Genomic DNA, 15,710 nt, shown 5'->3' on the forward strand with positions numbered 1-15,710 from the left:
TAGGCAGAACAACATGGAAGGCCGTCTCTGATTGGCTGAGGTGCAGCAGCTGAAAACAACGTAGCCCGCTGCTGCTGCTGTTGCTTCTTCAAGAGTCAGATTTGAAGTCTCCGGATTTGCTGCGGTACACAGGTTTGTGGACACATTTGCCTCTTAAAAACTCTAGTATTAAGTATATTATTGTTGACTGTAAGATATTTATAGAGTTACTTTAGTCGTAGGGTGCGTTAAGGAGCCGTTAGAAACCAGCTGCTGTTCGCTTTTATTGTTGCCTTAAAATAGACCAGAGTCAAGCCACGTTTTATATCTTTGTATTTCCTCATATAGCCTCTCATATCTTTCTTATTATGCTCACAATGTTCACATCGACATCATGTTCAGTCAACATCCTGTGTATTAATCAGAATAGTGTGTTCATCACTTCTATCTGTCGCTGATAAACCCGTGTGCACGTCCTCTTAAATAGCGTTAAATAGATATATGGACACGTAGCATCAGGGCTGCGTGATTAGACACTAAGTCAAATGAGATACGTAGTTTTGAACACTTTAAATTTAATCTCTGTTTAATCTGTGTACCTGCCCTGGACGATGACGCCAGTGTAGTTGGCGTTGATGAAATAAGATTATAACGAGTTTAAAAAAAGGAAAATGAGAGCATTACCAAGTGCATGTCATTGCATCCCCGCCATATAACTGTCTGTGTCTGACCCTGTTAGTCCTCAGCACACTTAAAGGAGGAAGTTAGATTATCCCTCTAGTCTAAGTGTGCTGGTGCTTTTTCATGTTTGAGCTCAAAATCTAATCTAAACGTGCCTGGGTCAATGTTAGACTATCTATCACAGTGAACACCAAGTTTGTATTCGTTTTCTATCAAAGTTAGCTACATTATCATTGATTTAATGAGGCAGTTTACACGTTTCGAACAAATACAAACAAATATAGCCCGTTCTGGATACACACTCAAACAAACATTTTAATAAGATCATTTATAGTTTAAAAACAAGATAATTAGCTGTTTTTCGGAAGGGTTACGTATCAGACTGTTTCTGGGTTGGGACCAGTTGCCAAGCAACTAGGGAGAATCCCGGAAGCTAACTGTCAGTCACAAATGTCGCTCCGTTTCCGTTTTTCCTCTTGTTTTCAGGCTTTATGCTAAGCTAAACTATATCTGCTTGAGGCAGCTTCATATTTACTGAACAACACAAGAGTGGTATCAGTGTTCTCCCAAATGATTAGGCTAACTATCCTTTTTAAAAAGCAGACTTGTCAGCGCTCTCTGGTGGAAAAATTCTCTAATAATGGAGACACCTCTAAATAATCTCAAACACATCTTTGGCATTTTAAAAAAAGATGTTTTGGTTCATTTTTGAACTCTTTATTATAGAGTTGACTGTAGAAATGACAGCAAATGAGGGGAGAAAGATGGGGAATGACATGCAACAAACCAGGGCCCCTCTGTCTTTGTCATATCAGTGCTGCAATTTCTTGTTACTTCTACTGATACCAATACTGACATATCTACAATTAACATCAGCTGATAGATCGGCCAGAGTGATTTATTGTTCAGGCTCGAATCAGTGTTGCCACACAAAGACAATGTAACACTAGGGCTGGGCCATATGGATAAAATCAAATATCACAATATTTTTGACCAAATAATGTCAACATTGCAATACTTTTCTAGGGATGACTATTTGTGCTTTCACAAAATATTTACACAGTGAGATTACTGATGAATAATCATCAGTAATGTGGATATAATGACTAAGTGGGTAAAAGCAAATAATGGAACAGTCTGGTAAATTCAGAAAATTACATCACTGTACTATAATGCAGCCTTTAAAACCAGGAAAAGACGTGTTGTCTTTTAATGCCATATCATGATATTACGACACATATCCACAATCTTAGATGATATCTAGTCTCATATCACAATCTCGATATAATATCAAAATATTGCCCAACCCTATGTAACACTGACACAAATAATGCAGATTAGATGTTTACTGTGATGGATTACAGGATTCAATAATCTGCAAAGTGCTTTTTAATCCATATGGAAATTAATGGAAACCAGTGGTTGCCTGAACAGTAGCCTACAGTAAATCTATAACTCTTAATGCGCATTTGAAAAGGGTGAGCAAAAGTGTTCAGTATGTAAAAGTAAAACTTGCAAATACATTTGAATGGTTCTTCTACACTGAGCATGTAAAACAACGGTTATTCAGAAAGCTTGAGCTGTTAGTTATTTCCTGTGACGGCAGAGACAGAAACAGAAACTGTCGGATTGGAGTTAGCACACAGACAGATGGTGATCAGGCACTTCTTGTATTATGACTAAGTTTAGGAGCCCCCGCTCTATAACGAAGTTAAGTATGTTAAAGCAGATCACAACTGAACACATTCAGTCACCACATCAGGAAGCTCTCTTCTTTCTTTAACTTTAATTATAGCTTTAATGTTCTGCTTGTTTGTTGGCACTTAAATCCGTGAATGAAAAATCTGACTGACAGACACATGTGTGGACGACATTTATTGTATTTGCTAAATATCAGTGGATTTTCTCCTTTGGCGAGGTGCGCTTGGCACCGGAGGAGTTTTATGGCAAACTTCCTCTCTCAGGAATCTGTGGAATGTAGTGTGCAGTTTATCATTTTCCTCACTTTTTTTTTTAAACAACATTTTTAAGAGGTTAGGTAATGCATGTTGAGCCATGCAGTACAGTTACACTTCAGACGTGGGGTGATAGAAAAGTGACCGTGCAATCATGTGTTTCTGCCCTTGAGTACAGGAGCAGCTTTCATTAGAGGAAACAGAAGGACACTTTGTGGTTTTGTGATTCAGGAACACACCGTCAATCTGCTTTGGTTATTTGAGAGTACCAGCATCAGCCTGCCTGCCTGTTTTGAGGTTAGATACTATGATAAATACCAAGCTAGCTCATGTTTACACAACAGTCAAGAGCAGCTCTGACACGGGGGCCCTTTTTAAAAGCAGGAACTTCAGCTCGGGGCAGGATTTAGAAAAGTCATCCCAACCACCTTTTCCTGATGTCTTTAACTGTCTAAATTGAATTTAAAAGTGTCATGTGAGTCAGCAAGTTGAGGCTCTGGTTTAACAAACCAGCCTCAAATTATCACGCTTCTGTATGGAGTGTTAAGAGAAGAATGAATTACTGTGAATGCTGTTTCTACCAAGTGATTTTCCAACGCAACTTCTTGGAAAATATCAGACAGTTACGAAAAAATCATCCCATTCCTGGGAAACATGCAGTTATAAAAAAAAATAAATTATCAACCTGGGAGTATGATGATGGAAAGCTGGCCTCGTATCTTTTTCTCTGTTTAAGCTCTTACAGTCAACTGTTTAGTCCTGTTTCCTAATACTTTACTGAGTGTAATATGTGTTCAGGTGCTGATAGTATCTCGAGATAACACCAGAAGTACTTCATATGTCATGTTTATCTTGCACAGCTGCTAAAAAGCTATATTCTTGCACACCCAAATGTGCAAAGTGACAGGTGCATTGTACGTAGAACTAAAACAATTAGTTGATTAATTGAAGTTGTACTTACTTCTCTAACTATTTTGATAATTGATCATCATCAATCGTCATTTTTCAAGCAAAAATGCCAAACATTTTCTCACTCCAGCTTCTGAGTTGTGAGGTTGTTCTTTGAAACATGTGAAAGTAAACAGAATATTTCGGCGTTTTGGACACTTGATATGAAGATTTCATTCGTTAGGCTTCAGGGTACGGTGATTGGTATGTTTTCTGACATTTTATAGATTAAATGATTGATTAAGAAAAAATCCTCAGATTAATCGATAATGAAGATAATCGTCAGTTGCAGCCCTGGTTGTAGGGCAACAGAACTTGAATAATTATCGTATTCAAAATCTTCAGTGTCTCAAAATCACGTTAGAGGACTTACAGATTTTTTTTTTTTTTTTTTGCATGTCCTGAAAAATAGTTTCAAAATGGCAGCAATGTTTTCTGTGACCTGGTGGTAGAGGTCATGTGCCCTGATGCTGTGTTGGTAGCTGTTGACGGGTGCGTGTGACCTTTGTTCCACTTCACAAATCCCATCCTCCACCCTCCCTTCCCCCAAACATTTCTCCGCCGTGCGGCCATGTGACGGAGAGTGTGTGCAAGTTCACCGTTGAGGTCAGGACCTGCAATCCTGAGCAAGGACTTCTTGTGCAAGGTCAGCCTTTCGTGAGTATGACCGGAGGAGGATGGACTTGAGTCAGGCAGAAGGAAGAAGCAGATGAGAGGTGTCACACTGACACCACAAGCATAAACAATCATCCGGCAGCCGTTCAGTGATAAACAGTGAAATGCTTCCTGTTAGGTAAGGGATGGATCATGTTTTGGCTGTGTCTCATCCCAAATACAAAATAAAACTTAATCAAAGTCATTGCCAAGTTTTCTAGCCGATCTTGGCTATGATATCTTCTCTTAGGCGTTGACTAGATCTTTTTCTTGTTTTAACAACATATGGAAGTGTCTTGTTATTACAGCAACTTTCAACAATCATATTATAATGAGAAATGTGTCGATTTTGCGTAACACATACATATGTAGAAATGGATTCGCACAGGAACTTATTGAATCATCCTGCTACTTACATCGCCTCCTTCATGACACACTGTACTAAAAAGCGTTGAATAATCGATGAGTTGGCAGAAACTTACCACCAACCACAACAGGATCCATTAAGTCGATAACTCATGAATTTCACACGTCAACATTTTTCATTTTTAGAGCAGAATCAATAGTGAGAGAGTGAGTGTGCAGCTTCTTGCCTGCAAATCAGGAAGTTGTCGTCAAGTTTGAAGAATTTGAAAGTTTAGATTGCACGGGCATGTTGTAATATGTCTGGATTGTGTTTTTTTTTTACCCTTTTTGCAGAAGTCAGATATAGGCTAAGATGTTTGGTTTCAAGATGAAAAAATATGTTCTCTTCCTTTTTAGTAAGCTATATTAAGCAGACAATCATTGACACGCATCAAGGATGTGGAGAAGAAACTGATTTACAGATAGACGTTAGAGCTGCAACAAATTATTACATTTGTCAGCCGTTAATTTGCTACAGCAGCATGTTGCTCAGTTTCTCCTTAAAACAAGGAACCTTTCTTGTTGCAACTATATATAACTTTATCTTGTTCTTGACAACACTTTTCCTTTATTACACAACATCTGGTTAAAGCAAGACACATTTCTCATTATAACATGATGAGTTGTTACAATAAGAAACTTCCATACGTTGTAAAAACAAGAAAAATGACTGGTTTATATGATTTGTTCTCAGGATGAGACACGGCTAAAATGTCATCCATCCCATATACCTGCTTATCATGTACAGCATATTCCTAGATGTGCTCAGTTTATGATCCCATCAGATAAAGAAAAGCAGCAGATCCTCAGAAATGAGAAGCTGGAATCAGACAGTGTTGATAAATGACTGAAACAATCAATCCATTATCAAAGTAGCTGCCTTTTTAATTTTCTGTCAATGGATTAATCCTCTAGTTGTTTCAGCTGCACATGACATACTGTATATCATATTACGCAGATGCATGTAGCTGCTGAGAGAAAGTCGCTTCTCAGATCTGTAAGTCGCCGTCTTGTTGAAATGGGATTACATATTGTGTGTGTGTGTGTGTGTGTGTGCGTGTGTGTGTTTGAAGGCTCTGTGTGCTAATCCTCCAGTGATAAGGTTGTAATAATGAGCTTAAATCAGTTGACCTAATGCTCAACACCCGACTAGACATCCCTTTTCTCTCAGCGTACCACTCCGCAAAGAGGAACTTCAACATTTCTGAGGATTTCAACATGACCAACTGTGTGTGTATGTGTGTGTGCGTGTGTGTGTGTGTGTGTGTGTGTGTGTGTGTGTTACTTCCTGGCTGTGGTTTTGGCCGGCTCTTATTGAAACTACAGCTGTAGTCTTCTCTTGAGCTTCAGGCAGCTAGTCTTGATGTTCTGTTATGTGTCAGATGAGCCAGCTGCCTTAACCCCCGCCCCCCCCTTCAACCCTTTTTTTTTCCGGTGTCTTGCGTGTGCTAGGGTGTGGGGTGACTAGCGAACCAGCTCTGCCATTGGCTTGTCATCTTCTCAGGCCAAGTATGGAGAGTGGAGGTGGTGTTGGAGGGTGGTGGTGGGGGCATTGGAGTACCTTTTGCCTCCAACTACTCTAAGCCAAGTATGACACCAGTGGCATGTGCCTGCTGTTGGTCAACTGTCATAAAGACACACACACACACATTGAGTAGGGGTGCAGCTGAAACCTCTTTTCATATCGATTACTCAGAAGATTTTTCATTCAATTGATTGTTTAGTCTGTAAAATGTAAAGAATCATGACAAAAACAGACGTCATTTGTTAAAATGGATTATTTTGTGCAGCAAAGAGTAAGAAAAAACGAAAATAATGAATTTGTGATGAGATCAAACAAAAGAGTGAGCACATCCTGATATTCCTAAAAGTAACTACTTTGTAATTTAATAAATGACTCAAATGATTTATGTTATAGGCCTATTTCTGTTGATTGACTAATCATTCAGTATGGGCTGGTGATATGATGATATATTTTGATTTGTCAGGTATTTAATTCACTGGATGACCCACAAACTTAAATTCATGTCTGTTTATTGTATCTATAAACTACTAAATCATGATCAATATCATGACATAAACTTGCATATCGTGAGAGAGGATTTTATGTGTGGCCCATCCACATATTTCAACATTGTAACACATGTTTCTGTTACATTTCACAAAAAATCATGTATTTTTTGCTTGATGTAGTGACAGCTGGTCCAAACTTGCAAATCTTTACTCCAACTGACAACTTCAGCAGGAAATGTACAAATCCCGTTGTGAAATATTAATGTCCACAGTTTTCACTTGTCTTGTGAAAATTTAGAATGCTTGAATATGTTGTCTCAGCTGTAGTTTATTAACTGGGATTGATTACTGATTTGTCCATTTATCACTGTATGTCAATATAATTTGATATAATTTTTATTTGCACAAGAGTGTAAATATTAGGAGAACACACAAACTTTCCTGTAATTAGTGTGTGATTTTGTTTTGTTGGAATAGTTTCAGCAGTTTGGACGCTCAGCAACGCAAGAATTGCACACAGTGCGCTCAGATAAAGTGTGATAATGTATTGGCCATTCACTCTTGAATAAATGTTATTGAAATTGAAAATACTTGAACCTCTAAGTTCAGCGTTTTGTTCGTTCTCAATCAGTCTTCACAATCTAGATTGAATCTCCAGGCGCTGTTGCACATTATCATGAACACCTGGCATGTGGTTGCAGTCATGACAGTAGATATCACAGTAGATAAAAGGCTTAGTTGGAAATCAGATATATATATGTAAAACAAAAAACGTCTATCTTGTGGTTTTAAGTCAACCTGCTGTTTGAATTGCGCTCCAGTGAGAGGCTAGCAGTGACGCCTGCCTCGTGCGTCTGTGTTTCTGTTTGGACGGGGCGTGTTTCTGCTATTCATAGTTGTGAGAACCTCAGAGGTCTATTAGAAGTCACTGCAAGTCCCTGCTAATAGCAACTTGTGCTGCCCAGGGTCTTACAGATAAACTACACCTCTCCACTTTTGGACAGAGTTCCTACCTCTACGCATTTATACACATTGTGCGGCTGTGAGTACAGTGATTTATTTTGTCTTAATGATAAATTCTGAACTTCTACAAAATCCATTTAGCTGCTTTTGAGGTTGTCCTGTTTGCTGACTTAGCAGTGATCCTTACTCGCCTTTCATAGCAGTTAATGGTGACACCTGTAAGACTGAATGGAACATTTGTTGAGATTTAATTTAGATATTTCAGAGGATAAATAGATCCATAATGCTTTAATAGGGATTCCTGATACTTTTTTGAGTGATGCTCGAAAGCAGATACTGTCATTGATTTCATTTCGGTACATTCATCAGTTTACTGTACTGCAGGTGTAATTCCTGTATAATCTCCATCTCATTTTAAGCAAAGTAGCTTGTTCAGCAGCTTTTCAGAAGTACTTTACCCCAGTTGGCACCAGTCCAGTTTGTCATGGGCTCAGTGTTAATAATAGAAGTAGGTGAGAAGTCAATTGTTACCTCTGTGTTGGTTGTTCACTTGTTCATTTACTTACGGTGGTGTTACCTTCCAATCTAGGGGTCAAATGAGTTTACACGGTGTGCATGAAGCTGCATGGTCTGATAACAGGAGAAAAAAACAGTAAATGTTGAGATATAAGTTACTAAATTGATGTATTTTCATATTTTAGGTGGAAGAACTGGAAAAGAAATGCTAGTTAAAGATATTAATTGAATAGTTTAGATAGGTATTTCTTGCCTCAGGCTCATTTAATTTGCATTTTATATTAAAATGTGATTAAAAGACAGTTCAAGGTTATGTTCAGATTTTAGTTGAACAGTGCTTTATTTCAAGGACTTTGAAGACTGTGGTTTCAGCCCAGTGATCTCATTGCTAAAGCATCTTGACCTCAAAGCGTCCCTTCCCTTCAAAAATGAGTGGTGTATTGTTTGGCTTTGTGTGTACAGTGTCTGTGGTTGTGTCTTTATATCTCTGTGGAGGCTTGCGATTTGAAAATGTTTGCGGCCAGTCATATTTCCTTCCTGTGTCTTTGTTTCCAAGTGGACAGCTGTTAGGATGGGAAAGCACATCTCCCTTTTTTTTTATACAACATTTGTGGACGAGCGGAAGAAAAAGAATAGCAAACATAGTAATTACGTGTTTTTCAGCAGCGTATTTCTGAACTGCTTGAATTTGTGTTACGGCTGTGTTTCTGAATTTTTTGATTGATCTGCATCTGAAGAGTTTTATTTTAGTTTTATTGATTTATATAGCTTATTCAATATCTCTAAAAATAAAGGTTGCGGTCAATAAAAATGTCTCATTCAAGGTCTTACATTTCTTGTTCTTTTCAATCAACACGTTACTACAACATGTTCACCTTAAATTATAAAGGAAACTTAATGATGCGTAATACAATTAAGATAAAACAAATAAGCAAGTTTAGTTTACAGCCAAGATTTCTGTAGTGAGGTGGGCCAAACTGAACTACTTCAGATTTGTTGTTGTTAATATAAAAATGTTTAAAAAACATTGGATTTGAAACACTCCACATCTGTGAGGCAGTAACTCTTGAAGTGGTGGATCATCACTGATTTCACAGAGCTGAACGCTGCTGCTGCTGCTGCTGCTGCTGCATCACTCTGCTCTGTATGATTCACTGTGGATTTGTCCTTGAAGCTTTATTTGGATTTTTACTGTATGTTTCTGTTACCATTACATCTTTGTGCCAGATACATGCTCATACCAGAGCTGTGTTATAGTGAAATTTGCTTGCTGTTAGATACCAGGAAGAAATGGAAGTCTTAGAAACGAAATATCACATTTGTGTGATCCTTAATAGGGATATTTTTTTTAGTTTGAGCAGCTGTTTGGTTCAAACTATGTTTGATGCCATAAGTATTGGATTTTAACAGTTTAGAAAAGTTCGAAATTGGGCGTCCTGGTGGACAATACCACATAACTGCAACGTATACATGTCTGATTCAGCAGGGATCCTTTGTTGGATGTCATACTCCACTTTGTCTTCACATGTTTCCTGTCTGCACATTCACTGCTGACCTATCCAATAAATAAATGCAAAAAAAAAGAGAAAACAAATCTATAATAATATAAAAAAGTATTACAGGTAGACAAAGACGTAGTAAATGGCCTGTAACTTTAAGCATGCCCTCTTGTTATGTAATGGTGTAAAACAATAGACCCATTCATAAAAAAGATAAAGTACCACATCCTGCTGTATCACCATATCCTTAAGGAACTCTGTAGTACAGTAATAAACTGAAAGACCTTTCACACAGGAGATTTTCCTTTTGAAATGATGAGAAATGTTTAAAATGGCACAAAACACTTAACAAATAGATTTCCAGAATCAAGCAAGTCTTGATTCCAGTCAAGAAAATTAGTGCAGAATTAAGACTAAAAGTTTCCAAATTGAATGTTCCCCTCTCTGTTTTCCTGCAGGGTCAGTGCACAACAGCCATGCAGGCTCAGGAAGTCCTGAGACAGCTGCGGATTCCCGAGCTGGATGAAATTCGGCAGTACTTGCGCGGATTGCCCGCCAACACACTCATGGGCATGGGTGCCTTCGCTGCCATCACCACCTACTGGTTTGCCAGCCGGCCAAAAGCCCTCAAACCACCTTGTGACCTTGGCCAGCAGTCACTGGAAATACCAGTAAGGGATCTTGTTTCTTTTCTTTTCTTTTCCAGTAATACTCTCTGAAGTGTATATTTGTCAGGAATTGATTTTCTTTTTTCAAACTCTTACCAATTACTGTAATATTTAAAAAAAGAAACTGGATAAATTCTTTCCTGCGCAACGGATCCTACAACTTTGGAAAAAGTGATCCAACTACTGGAATGCAAAACAAAGCGAGACAGCAGGCCTCATTCAGCAGGAATGTTAATGGGATCCCCTCCAGGAACTCTAATCACAGCTGACCTCGTTGCAGTTCTTCAAATTACGAGCCCTGATAGCCTCACTTCTTGTCACATTTGAAGCGATAAAAGGTTTATCTCAGACTAGTTAAAGCTTGCTGTGCTGGGGAAGTGGAAATAATCAGTACAGCTTTATAATTATTCAACAACACTTAGTGTTTTTTTTTTTTAAATATGTCATTGTCTAATCACCGAGACACAAGACACACCCTACACAATCATTTTGTAACAGCAACAATTTGAGATCAGGCAGACTTGTGACAGTCATGCTACAGTGGCAATGGTGTGTGTACTTCAATTAAAAACTGAATTTTCTCTCATATGATCCCAGTTTGCAATCTTATGATTATATTAGTGCTCATAAAAATGTGTTGCAGTCCTCAAAGATTTCACTCAAAGATTGTAACATCTGCACAGTAGTACAAATCTTACACATCTGTGTTAAAGTTATACGACTTTTAATATACATTAGTGCATATTTCAGCACAAACTACAACTGCTGCTTCCTGTAGAGCTGTGATTTCCATCCAGCAGTACTTCTGTAGTTGCCAGGGTGCACATGGAAAGATTATGGAGGAGCTCAACAACAACAACAACAAAAATAGATATTATGATTTGGTAAATAAAACATGTAATATATGTAGATATATACTGTACTACATATGTGTGTTTAGGAGGAAAAGAAACACACAAATAGGATTACAAATTGGCTACAATAAGCCAGTCACACACAGGGGAACACCTCCAACCAACCTGAGAGTGCATGAAAACCTGTTAGCAAGCGAGCAGGGAAGTCAAAACAGAAAGATAAAGTACTGAAAAAATAGTTCAAATGTGCAGCTTTTGTTTTTCAGACCCAGTACAAATGCAAACTTGACTAAACCTACTGAAACAAGACAAAAACCAACTGAAGTCTAAACACTGACAATTGCAGGATCAGTAAGTCTTTAGATGAAAAAAATAATTGTAACAATATCCAATTTTGTATAATTAATAGTGTTAAATAAAGTTAAACAATAAATTCATTCAAATGGACACATTTGAATGGTGAGTAGTGGCAATGAAGGGGTACTGGAGCTCATCTGATAGGGTTGTCAGATTAAAAAGGTTGGGAACCATTAGTACACAGGATTCATGTTGTCAATAAACACATTTGCCCGAGCAAATGGTTACCACAAAATAAAGTAAGAAACAGAAACAGAAAAGACTGAAAATCCTCCAATATTTTTTTAATTGTTCAATCTTTTGAACAGCTGAATAGTGGCTGACAATTAGAGAAACATTGTACTGTGTCATGATGTAGGGGTGTGGAAGGTTCAGTCAGTCGTGACTTTTCATGTTTTGTCTTGTAGAGTGGAGAACGTGCAAGAAGGTCAGTGCTGACTGACAGCGATGATCTCATGACACACTACTACGATGATGCACGAACAATGTATGAGGTGTTCCTACGAGGGCTCAGAGTATCAAGTGAGTGCTGCTCTTTTAATACGTTAAATGTGATTTTCACAAGTCTTCCAGTCTGAGAAGATGAAGGTGATAATCTAACTTTCCCTCACAGATGATGGACCCTGTTTGGGATCGAGAAAACCAAACCAACCTTACGAGTGGCAGTCATACAGAGAGGTGTGATGTGGATCACTAGACATGAATTATTTTATTTTTAACAACATACGATCACCGGAGACACGGTAAATTTAACATGCAGACTTGTGTGTTTTGTTTTGTTTTGTTTTGCACAGGTGGCAATCAGAGCGGAGTACATCGGCTCTGCTCTTCTTCAAAGAGGACACTCTCATACAGGAGACAAGTTCGTCGGCATCTTCTCCCAGAACAGACCAGAGGTTAAACAAATGCATTATTGAATTTTTGTATTTATAGATATTTTTCTAATTCCTCCCTTTTCCCATCAGCCTCTGCACTTCTGTTGCATGGTTGTTTAAGCAAAGATTCGTTAGTCTGTGTCCAACATTGTTGTCCAAATGTCAATGTGAATTATTAGACCCTATATAGTCGACTGATATTATCCTACAATGTAATGTGAAAAGTTCAGTTGATGGTCAATAATTAAGCACTAACTGCTATCATGTACTGTAAAAAGAAAAAAGGTGTTGGATGAGAGTAATGACCTGAACGGTATTTGAAATTGTTTTTTATTTTGCCATACAAATACAGTACCGTGCAAAAGTTTAAGGCACTAAAGATAAAGTGAGGATGCTCACAAATATTTTGCTATAAATTGTTTTTATTTATCAAGTAACCTCATACAAAGTGCAGTAAAGAGAAGAGAAACCTAAATGAAATCAATATTTGGTGTGACCACGTGTTGCCTTTTAAAACAGCACCAGTTCTCCTCAGTACACTTTTTCAAGGTACTTGGCAGGTCGGTTTTTCATGCATCTTGGAGAACTTGACACAGTTCTTCTGTCTCTTTATGTTATCCCAGATTGACTCGATGTCGTTGAGATCAGGGTTTGGGGCATATAATCTGTGGCTGAAGATAATTCTTTTATGACTCTGGCTGTATGTTTGGGGTCGTTGTCATGCTGCAGAATAAATTTGGGACCAATCAGTTGCCTTTCTGATGGTATTATTGCATTATGGATAAGAATCTAAACATCTAAAGCGCCTAAAACTTTTGCACAGTACTGTATATTACCTGCTTCCAGACCTCTCAATTGTTCCTCACATCATTTCAGTGATTAAAAAAGAATATAAGGAAATGAAACTAAATAGCAATTCATTATGATGATCAAGTACCACCAAACTATATAGTCCTCTAATCAGAACAATTTCAGACACAGTCGTTGTCTCTTCTCCCTTAATTTGTCTGTAGATTGAAACAATTCATAAAAATTTATTTTGTATAAACTTCCAATAATCTGTCAGTTTACAGTGATGAAATTATTCACTTAATAGTGAGGGGACAGTGTGATTGAGATGGCAATTCTTCCAGCTGCACAACATCTATTAAAATAACACATTTTTGCTGTGTGTTAGTATAATTGAAGCATTGCCAAGAGTTTGGAAAAATAATGAGCCATCTTTTTTCCAATTAAATTGGCATTTACAGCATTCTTAGTGCAAGTAAAATAATAATAATGGTCAGCTGTTCAGTGTAAACCACTTATTATTTGGAATGTTTTGATGAGCAAACTCAAAGTTGCCGCATTTGGGTATTTGTTATAAATTATAAATCTGTTGTCTGTACATGTTTTTTTGTCTTTCAGTGGACCACTTCAGAGCTGGCTTGTTACACATACTCCCTCGTGGCAGTTCCACTGTACGACACACTCGGCACGGAGGCCATTGGCTACATTCTCGACAAAGGTACACAAAAGGGCACCTTCACACAATAACCTCACACCATCTGCAGCGCTATCACTGTTTTTAGATCAAGGACACTGATATTGGCACAAACTAAGTGGTTAATTTGTTGCTGTGTGTTTTTCAGCTGCCATCTCGTCAGTGATCTGTGACATACCTGAAAAGGCTCAGATGATTCTAGACTGTGTCAGTAAAAAAGGGCGAACGGTAAAGACGATTGTGCTCATGGAGGCCTTCGACAGCGACATGGTGTCCCGCGGACGGGAGTGTGGTGTTGAGATCCTGAGCATGAAGGAGTTTGAGGTGAGAGTAACACCCTTAATCTTCTAAGACTTTATAGATGTTGTTGTTCAAAAGTATTTCTCAATTCTACCACATTATCGTCTTGTCTGTACTCGTTTTACCGTCAGTCATGTCTGATTAGACCTGGATGGAAATTAGGCCCTGAGGTGCAGTGTTTTTGAAAAGCATGATTATTATCAGCACTTCCTGGAGAGACACACTGTATTTCACTGTACATTTTGTTTTGTTTTTTCCAGGCCTTAGGTAAAACAAACCACAAAGACCCAGTGGTGAGTAAGAACAGCACACTTTGTTTGAACTTTTAAACTGAGAATCACCTTTCAGCTTCATTTATGATCATTTATTTGCAACCAGCAGGATTCTGTCAAAGGAAAAATGAAATATGATATGATATGTGCACGTTTTAATGCAGTAGCAGTTCAGGTTTCATATGCTTTAGTGTAGATCTGTGATCTGATTACAGCCCCCTAAACCAGAGGACCTCGCACTTATCTGCTTTACATCTGGAACCACAGGTAAGTACAGAAATTATTGCAACTTTAACTTTTCTGAAATGTGATTTGTTGGGGGGTTTTTTGTACAATCATTATCACCATTTTCCTTTCAGGAAACCCAAAAGGTGCAATGCTTACTCATCGAAATGTCATCTCCAACACTGCAGCTTTCATTAAAATAACAGAGGTAAACAAACACAACAGCTAAACTTGGAAGATATACAATTTCAGTCTTGACATAAACTCGATTTTTTAATAATGCATATCTGATTCTTACCCTCTTGCTTCAAGACAAATGCTTCTGTTTCTCTATCTTCAAAAATATTTCTTGCAAGGGCGTAATGTCCACTGATATCCCGCTTACTTTTCAAAATCCTTGTTTTCTTCCCCCGACTCTTACAGTTTAATTTAATCATTAAAAATCAAACATCTCACCTTCTAGTGTTGCTATATCCAGATAAGAGAAGACAGGAGTTGATAAAAATGTTGATACACTCATATTGTTAGGCTGAGAGGCTTGAGAGGAAGACTGCAGGCACTAGTCTACAGCCATGCTAGTAGCTCTGTGAGACAGTGTTTACCATGTTCAATGTGTTGGTTAGCATGCTAGCATGCTTACATTTTCTGATCAGCACTTGACACACAGTACAGCTGAGGCTTATGGGAATGTAAGAAGAATGAATGAACTTAAGTTTTGCAGGTTTCTGCTCATAGACAGTATTGGACAAAATTTCAGTCAATTTTGACCAGATGGTGGTGCTAGATGAAAGCCAGGAAATCAAAGGTTTTGCAGATGTACCAAGTTTCACTACAATCTATCTAGTAGTTGTTGAGCTATTTCAATAAAGAAAAATCACTTAAAGGTCAACCTCTTTGTGGCGCTAGAGGAAAAGTTAGAGTTTCCCCAAAGTCGTTGGATTTATCTTCTAGATACCTTGAATATCTGTTAAATATAATATAAAATTTCATGGGGACCCATCTCATCTGAACCACAAATGTCAACTTAATTTTGGTTCTAGAGGAAAGGTCAGGGTTTCACCAA

At 38.0% G+C, this 15,710-nt stretch overlaps 1 protein-coding gene across 3 annotated transcripts in view; it reads left to right on the forward strand.

Moving 5' to 3' along the window:
* acsl1a (acyl-CoA synthetase long chain family member 1a) overlaps positions 1–15,710 on the forward strand; it is a 22,263-nt gene continuing 6,553 nt past the window's right edge. For 2 of the 3 annotated variants that reach the window (XM_067584768.1, XM_067584769.1), the window contains exons 1-10: positions 7,544–7,677; positions 10,072–10,284; positions 11,900–12,014; positions 12,106–12,170; positions 12,287–12,388; positions 13,775–13,874; positions 13,999–14,174; positions 14,411–14,443; positions 14,638–14,689; positions 14,782–14,855. In XM_067584768.1, coding sequence (XP_067440869.1) covers positions 10,090–10,284; positions 11,900–12,014; positions 12,106–12,170; positions 12,287–12,388; positions 13,775–13,874; positions 13,999–14,174; positions 14,411–14,443; positions 14,638–14,689; positions 14,782–14,855 — 912 coding nt within the window. In that variant the 5' untranslated portion in view covers positions 7,544–7,677; positions 10,072–10,089. Of the gene's footprint in view, positions 133–7,543; positions 7,678–10,071; positions 10,285–11,899; positions 12,015–12,105; positions 12,171–12,286; positions 12,389–13,774; positions 13,875–13,998; positions 14,175–14,410; positions 14,444–14,637; positions 14,690–14,781; positions 14,856–15,710 lie in introns of those variants that run through there. The other variant, XM_067584770.1, reaches the window with a different exon arrangement.

Source organism: Thunnus thynnus, chromosome 3, assembly GCF_963924715.1.
Source record: "Thunnus thynnus chromosome 3, fThuThy2.1, whole genome shotgun sequence".
Taxonomy (NCBI): domain Eukaryota; kingdom Metazoa; phylum Chordata; class Actinopteri; order Scombriformes; family Scombridae; genus Thunnus; species Thunnus thynnus.